The 8,809-nt window shown below is 31.5% G+C and overlaps 1 protein-coding gene across 1 annotated transcript; it reads left to right on the forward strand.

Moving 5' to 3' along the window:
• Positions 1-4,638: 4,638 nt before the first annotated feature.
• LOC122610198 lies at positions 4,639-7,278 on the forward strand. Its single transcript, XM_043783190.1, has 9 exons — positions 4,639-4,815; positions 5,119-5,367; positions 5,449-5,556; positions 5,651-5,925; positions 6,023-6,122; positions 6,271-6,416; positions 6,504-6,537; positions 6,986-7,081; positions 7,186-7,278. The coding sequence occupies exons 1-9, from the start codon at positions 4,639-4,641 to the stop codon at positions 7,276-7,278; spliced, it is 1,278 nt and encodes a 425-aa protein (XP_043639125.1).
• The last annotated feature ends 1,531 nt before the right edge of the window (positions 7,279-8,809 follow it).

The raw sequence follows: 8,809 nt of genomic DNA on the forward strand, positions 1-8,809 counted from the left end.
GCTGTTTTGGGGCAGAAAAATTCGAGCAAGATGCACCAAAATGAGCTCCATAACTTGCTTCAACACAACCTTGAATGATCTAACTTAAACGCTTATTATTATAGTTGATTACATTAGCTTTTGGGTATCCTTTTCTCTCTTGTTTGAACCGAAAAAGAAAGAAGAAATGTGCAGAAATTTTTTGATAGAAAACATAGTGGAGTGTGTGAAATGGTGAAAGAAATGAGAGAAAAAAGGCATGCATAAGAGAATAGGTAGGGTGTGGAGTAAAGTGTTGGTGGTATGGGGAGTTGTAGTATAAGCTACTAGTTACAAGATAATTGGTCAAGTGTGGTTGGATGTTGGTTCCTTGTTGGGGACGAAAATTTGAGTTTCAAATTTGAAAAGGGTATTTTGTTTTAGTCTTGCACCATGTGTGTATATGTACAACTAGTATAGGTTCATGTATGAAAGTTTATTTACTAGTTATTTAGTTGTTTTCAAAACATATTATCTAAGTATATATATATATATATATATATATATAGGGTAACACTCCGGTGAGAACAGTCTTAAAATAAGAACGGTGAGAACACTTAAAAAACATCATTTTGATGCATTAAAATCCCATAAAACTAACATAGTGCAGAACTAATTATCATTATTTAAGTGTTTAACAACACATTGATCTGTCAAAATCGAAAAAATCACGTTTTTTGGTGGATGCATCATTTTGAAGAATATGCATCCAAGTTGGATGCACAAAACAAAAAACATGATTTTTTTTATTGTGACAGGCCAATGTGTTGCTATACACTTAAATAATGATAATTAGTTATGCACTATGTTAGTATTATGGACTTTTAATGCATCAAAATGATGTTTTTTAAGTGTTCTCACCGTTCTTATTTTAAGACTGTTCTTATTTGATTGTCCCCCTATATATATATATATACCCCTATATATATATATATATATATAGCCGTATGTTTGTATTTTTTTGTTTTGTCACTTAACTATAAATATATTTTTGAGATGGTCATTTTATTTCCAAGTCCATTTACACTCCAATTGGCTTATTGATTAAATTGTTGAACACTTTGTAAGATTTATTTATTTTGACTCAAGTTGCGAGTCTTACATTATTATTTATATAACTTAGCTTCTCGAAATAAAGTTTTTGGTTTATTGATATTTCATCAAGTTCGGTTAGAACTAATTATAATATGAGATTGTCTCGAATAACTATTGTTATTGTTTATGACATTCTAAGATAGCTAGTCATTTACGATATTTAATTGAACTAGAGGGCAATTATCACTATGTCTTAAATGTCTAGAAGGCTAATTCTTTTAATAAACCTCTAGGGATAGATACCTAGATAAATCTAAGTAATATGTCCTAGTCGGAAATTGAGCTTGTTACACAATGGTTCTAGCACTTTCAACTCGCGCGCGCGAGTTATTAAACTGATCCCATCATGGTTAAATCCGATGATAAAACTGATCCCAATTAGGTTAAAATCAACTTTTGGAGGAAAGCTTTGGATCACCTCCAATGATCCTTACTCGGGCTAACTTCACTAGCCGAAATATACTTGTCTCTATTGACCCGCTGTCCAGACAGTCCCTAGAACTGGCGACCGTCTTTCGATTGACTGCAATACCTGGGCTGCAAGCCTGCAAGTTTTTCAATTGCATTAAAAACTGATGGAACTTGAATGCCTTTTATAATGGCCCGGTTAACTCCCTAATTGGAGGAATGTATTTTCTTTTTCTAAAAAAGAATGTGTCCAATTTTCAGCAAATTTAAAAGCTTCTGGACAATTTGCGAACCTAACATTGTTTAAACTTGTTTCTATGATAACAGGTCGAGTACTTGTTTTGTAGGGGGTTAAACGTTACTCTTAACATACTTAACTTAAGCTAAGTCAAACAAATCATACGGCTCAAACAAGTACGAATTATGATTCAGCAATTACCTTTGTGTGTTGAAATTAATGCTTAGATCATGTCCAAAACGTTTAATTAACTATAGATTTTTAACATTCGTGATTGAAGCTTTAATAATATATATTTAAAAAATGAAAACGTAACGTGTATAAAAAGTTGTAATTTTAATATCAAATATACACTTCTGAATTTTATGCTACGTATACAACTATCTTATGCACATTAACTACAACCTCTAAGACCATACATAGTACTACTCGTAAAACCTTAAAAAAGTTTAAAGGAATACATTAAATATCTAAAGAACTATAAAAGAAAAGGTCATTAAAAATTGACTCAGTATTATGTTAGATCCGTTGCCTTGAGGCCATAACAAATATTTAAGGGCTGTCAATATTAGTTAATTTGATGGATTAAAATTTGTATTTTGTTTTGAGAAAATTCAGAGCAGTTATTGATATATAAAGTATTACTTTTTTATGAATGTAATAAGCTGTTAATGACAAAACTTATGACTATCATTATCATTATCATTTTCTTTATATTATAGGCAAAGCCTAACAAATCAAGTTCGACATTCATTTTCAGAAAAAACTCGGTCAATTTACTTAACTTAAACACTTCGGTCTCTTAGATACAAAATCAAACACATTTTTGGACCATTTCGTAAATTTATTGAACATTCAAAGTTACTTCAATTCGATCTTCTTCATTATTTACCAGCTATAGAGCCTCTGCTTATAAATTATAATCTAATCTTATTATTTTCCATTTATCTATATATATAAGCTAAGAAAAATTAACATATCTGTTAAATATCATTCATCTTGCACCCTTGGGAGTCGTGTGTTTCGGAAAAAGTCCACGAATCAAATCTTGCCGACCACATCCTGACTACGTACACACATTGACTAGCTAGTAAGTGTCACGTTATACAAACCTTATCTACAAAAACAAGATATAGCTTTGTACTTCACATACACGGATAGACTTGGAACACCATCCATGTTTTACACCGCTTACATTTGTTGTAAATTTGTAATGTATAACTTGTTGAACCTTTAGCTGTCATAAATTATTTGAATACTCGTATTTTGTTATGTGCAGTGAAAATTCAAGATTTTGTTTTTGATATTTAAAAATTATATTAGCTTTTATGTATATAATAAGCTACTCATGACAAATATTAAGGCTAGCCATCATTATCATTTTAGTCCAAATATTAGAACTATCTATCTATATTTATATTCCTTTATAAAAATTATAGAGTGATTTTGAAAGTTTAAAATTTTTACGATATGGAAAATTATCAACTTATCATTCTCCTTAAAACAAAACACAAATATCCATATTCTTTCTTTCTCTATGTCAAAACAACACACGCACACAAAATATTCGTTTTTTCTATATTACCAAAACAAGACACACCCTTTATTTCCATCAATAACACTACTACAAATTTTGAGGAATAGAGACCGGTTAAAAGAATAGAGACCGGTGTTTCTCTAAAAGAGTGGTCTATAAACATTAACAACCGGTCTCTATTGGCAGGTAGGAATAGAGACCGGTTATGAAAAGTATAGAGACCGGATGAGTATAAAACAGGTGGTCTGTAAACTTTAAAAAGAATAGAGACCGGTTGTTCTCTACCCAAACGGTCTCTATTCCTCATATAAAAGGCATGCACCTAACATGCAGCCATACCCACAACGTCTTTTTCGCCAAAAAGAATAAAGACCGGTTTGTTTGTAATTAACCGGTCTCTATTCATCTATTTTGACTACTTCTTCCTCAAATTCTCAACAGAAGACCATATATCGTGCTGCAACTTTTTTTTTTTATGAAGCCTTCTTAATTTCTTCTTCCTCATTCCTCATAATTCTTCTTTTTTCTTTTTAATCTCTTTCAAAAATTCAATATAACTACACCCAATACCAACCATAATTATCACAAACAACAAAATTTATTATACTTCAATAATTATAATAACCTCTAGTGTTATTTTGATGTCAAAGGTATATTATTATATATAGTTATAAATCAATCTTATATAATTCTCTATGAATATATTATCTTTTACATATATTATTTGTATTGTGTGATATAAAATTGTATTTTTATTTTAATTAGGTGGTTTTTCAAATTTATAGGTTCATTTGAAGATTGTTGCAGTATAAATTTAGCTAGTGGATTCGCAAGAGGTATATTTATATCACAGCCTATATAACTTACGAATAATTATTTATTTATGTTAATTAATTTATCATGTCATGCATTCATATAGTATAGGGTCCACACCGTATGCCTTAGGTTTATACCCGTCCGAAGTTAACCTCTAAGTTTATACCCGTCCGAAGTTAACCTATTAGAGGTTAACTTTGGATTGTCCCCATTTGGGACTGCTTTTTGAATACTTTGTCTCATTTAGGATGTGAATGACGTGTTAACAAATTGTGTGTTTAAGGAAAAATTGGCACCATTTTCCCTTGCTCCTTCGGGTTGGCGTTTTATACGCTTACTTGGGGAGTTAAGGGGAAATGCTGTCAATTTTTCCTTAAACACTCAATTTGTTAACATGTCACTCACATATGAGACAAAGTATTCAAAAAGTGGGTTAGGATGACTACCTACAATAATCCAACCGTACGTTACACGTATCATATCATACATGCATTTTATTAAAACATGTTACTTTATATTTATACAGATGGAGCGTAGACGTAGATGGATGTATGAGATAACAAGGCATTCTGAAGAGTTTGATAATGGATTGACTGAATTTATGAAAGTTGCTGAAGAGAATCGGAAGAAAAATTGTAGAGAAAAAATTTGTTGTCCTTGTAAAAGTTGTCAAATTTTAAATTGGTTTTGTGATGCTATACAAGTTAGTGCACATATTATAAACCATTTGCTGATATGTATATATAGTCCAACTATATATTAAAATTAGAACTATGTATAATAAGACCACCAATAACAATATAGCATATATTTTTGTACATCTGTTTCCCATTTTCTGAAAGGGTATTAACAATAATCTTGTTCATCTCTTTATCTATTTATTATAAAGTATATATATATATATAGACTACTGTACGTTTGTAGAACGAAACTGTTACTCCTTTCTAAAATTATGCTTTTTGATCATTTTTACCCCAAATATACTTACATGTCAACTGTTTTATAGGAACGCAAAAATTGTTACTTGTTGGTACCCCATGTAGTTACTAGAGAAGTTATTTGTGCACAAGGGGTCTTATGGACGGGGTCAGACATGTTACATGGGTCACGAATGTTGGATGGGTATGCTAAGGTGCAATTGGACACTGTTGATAAGGACTATACTTCTCTTGATCTACCGGTGCCTAGTGATGAACATTTTAAACTTGCGGATGCTATTGGCAGCTTCATTCAGTGGCCCAAATCACGAATCAAGGTACTACTTATACAAAACTACAAGTCTGTCCTCTATAGTAGTCTTTTAGTGAAGTTTGTAACTAGTGGTTTTTGTTAATAGCCATGTGGTCAACCATCTTCAACACCCGACCAAAGAGATGTTAGATCTTCTTCCTCTAAAAATTCTACTTCAAGAATACCAGCAACTAGGACTTGTGGTGATGCATCGGTAAACATAAGAACCCTAAACTTAATATATATTAAGCATGAAAATATATATTGTAGTAATATTTGTTTGCGTTACTATTAATACTTATTCGTAGCCATCTTCTGCTCCATCGCCGACATATGATCTTGAAAATCACGATTTAGAGCTGCATAGCTATAGTACTAGAATCATGAGGAGGCCGGAGTTTATTCAAGCGTACTATCTGAGTTTGATGAGCAGAAGTAACCCTGGACTCACGATGTCTCGTGAGATTCGGGTTGAGACTTTTTCATCACTTTCCCCTGTGTCTATAGATGTCACTCCCATGGAGGTTATGACTTTGCTTACAAGACAAGAACTTGAGATGACTATTTTAGCACTCTTTGTATCGTAAGTACACTAATATGTCTTAACTTATTATTATTGTCAATATGACTTTTTTTTGTATTAATTTACATTATAAATATATTGTCTTTTTCTTACTCAGGGCTTTACATAACAGTATTGATACAGACTTAGAGCGAAATGGATGTGCTTTCTTAAACCCTTTTTCAGTTAATGGTTCAATGTGTCAATGGCAGCCGATGGTGGTTGAAAATTATTTAAGGGAGTTCTTATGTCAACCTAACATAAGAAATTATCTATTGCCGTATCATCAAGGGTATGTACCATCAATCAATGCTCAATTTGTGCTACCCATAAACTGTATATTTGATTTGTGTTATCTTTGTGTAGACTAACCGGTTAACACTTTCTTACATTAGCAGGGGTCACTGGTCGCTTTTTATATTGCGTCCTAATGAATTAACCGGGTACATTCTAGACTCCATAGGTAAAGGAAAGACCGAAGACCACTATCGGTTACCAAGCTTTGTAAAAAAGTAAGATTTTATGTTATATTTGTATAGAATTTACAATTGATTTGTTTGACAAAGTATTAACACAAAATTATATTTATATGATTTTAGGCTTTTTAAAGGTTTTCGTTGGATCTTTCCCAAGGTAAACTTTTATCTTCTACAATTATAATCAACTTATAACAAAACAATTACTACTTAGCATTCTAACAAGAGGTACAATATTAATGGCACCAACCTGGCCTTACGATATGTTTTTGTTTTCATAGGTGTAAATAAATCTATTCTTGTGTTAATCATTAGTCTTAACGAGTCCCCGTTTTATTGTTGTTAGTTGTCATTTAGAAGATAACTTCATTAGCAGGATAACTATTAATATTAATAAAACGATAGTTTTCGGGTCTTAAATAAGTAACAGACTAACGAGATTGAAGTCTGATTGTATAGTCATGTGATATTGAGTATTCATGTCACTGGAAATAAACATAAAGGATAAAATTAAGTCATGTGCAGGAGCTGATATAGAAATTTTACGCATGTTTTCTATTTGTATGCTTGATGTTTATTATATATATGATTGTCACTAAAATTAGGTCCAACAACAACAGTCTAATTGGGAATGCGGATATTACGTGATGAATTGGCTATATGATTTTGTAAAGTATCAACAATATTCTTTCCCGGCTTATGTAAGTAATTTGATATGTATTATATTATTTAATTTGGTTTTTGCAATTTGTTTTCTTTTATACACAAGCAATAATAATGTTGATTTTTTTTCTTATATTTGTAGATACCTTGGAATGATACAAGATCATACGAGCTCTCACAACTAGATGACATGGTTAAATTTTGGACAAAAGCAATTCCGGTTCCAAAGGACTAAAGTATGGACTTTGCATTGAACTTTGACTTTATTATTAGAAGTTTTATATGACTTTAGGAACTTTAACTTTGTTTAGTTTATGGAGATATTTAATTGTGAACTATATATTCTAGTTAGTAGTTTGATTATATATTCTAGTAGTTTAATTGCCCATTATGTAGATTTTGCATTAGGTACTAGTAGTTTGGATTTGGTATATTTTTTTAATGAGTACCAAGTTTGTTTTGGATGTTTTGGTATATGATTGTTGAGACTTGAGAATATGTAGAGAGGTTTGTTTATGTTTTGTGTGTTTTGGTATGAATGTTAAATTGTAAGAGCATTGGTATAGCAGGTGCCATGGCAGGTTTGAAATGCATGCAGCAGCAGGTTTTTTTTTAATTTATGAAAATTAATAGAGACCGGTTGAGTAAAAAAAAACAGGTCTTGAAAAAATTGAATAGAGACCGGTTAGATATAAACAAACTGGTCTCTATGTGTTTGGCGGAAGGATATTAAACGAGCGGGAACAAAGAATAGAGACCTGTTATTTTGTAAGCAACCGGTCTCTATTATAAGAATAGAGACCGGTTGTCAACCGGTCTCTATTCTCAAGACATAGAGACCGGTTGTTTAACCGGTCTCTATAGTCATTTTGACCGGTCTCTATTCTCTTTTTCTGTAGTAGTGTAACCACCGTCATCGTCCATCATCACCAACACCCTGACTACCGTCGTCCATGATATCCGCCGTAACATGCGGGTAACATGCTTGTACTCCCTTATAAAAATTATAGGGGTGGTGTACGTTGAAAGTTTAGATTTTTTGGGCATTGAAAATTATCAACTTACCATTCTCTTTAAAACAAAACGCACAAATATCCTCATTATCTCTGTCAAAACCACACACACAAAATATTCTGTCTTTTTATATACCAAAACACCACACACCCCTTTATTTTCGTAAATAACCACTGTCGTCGTCCGTCATCACTAACACCCCGGTCATCGCCGTCCATAGTATCCACCGCAACATGCAGATACCATGTTCGTATGTAATAATTTCCATGCATATAGTGTTTTGATCGCTGCCAATCAAAAAAACATATTGATTATATATTATAAATCAAAAAACAAGAATGCATATATTTATTGATTATATAAAATAAGTAAAAAACAAGAATGCATATATTTATTGATTATATAAAATAAGTAAAAAACAAGAATGCAATTGTCTTACAAAACAGTCACAACAAGAATTCGGCCATTCGGGTGAGCATACATATCCATTTTAGCAATGGAAAATTTTGTAAGACATTTTATATGTATGAATCAAAATGACTAATTAAAAAACAAGTTTATTATAGAAATAATTAATACCTATTACAACTATTGATATACTCGTTTTATCATACTATAAAACTTATATTACATTACATAACATAATATACATGTAAAACTTGGATCAATACATCCATTTATAGAACCTTTCAAACCCAGACAATTGCAACTTGATAAATGGTCTTTTCCTAAAAACATATAAGTTTAATTTG

This window comes from Erigeron canadensis, chromosome 8 (genome assembly GCF_010389155.1).
Source record: "Erigeron canadensis isolate Cc75 chromosome 8, C_canadensis_v1, whole genome shotgun sequence".
Classification (NCBI taxonomy): Eukaryota; Viridiplantae; Streptophyta; class Magnoliopsida; order Asterales; family Asteraceae; genus Erigeron; species Erigeron canadensis.

Bases quoted from the DNA above. Each gene is read 5' to 3' on its own strand.
- LOC122610198 (XM_043783190.1), top strand. From the start codon at position 4,639: ATGGAGCGTAGACGTAGATGGATGTATGAGATAACAAGGCATTCTGAA. The intron at 5,368-5,448 runs GTACTACTTATA...TTTTGTTAATAG, and splicing joins GGCCCAAATCACGAATCAAG to CCATGTGGTCAACCATCTTC. The intron at 5,926-6,022 runs GTAAGTACACTA...TTTCTTACTCAG, and splicing joins ATTTTAGCACTCTTTGTATC to GGCTTTACATAACAGTATTG.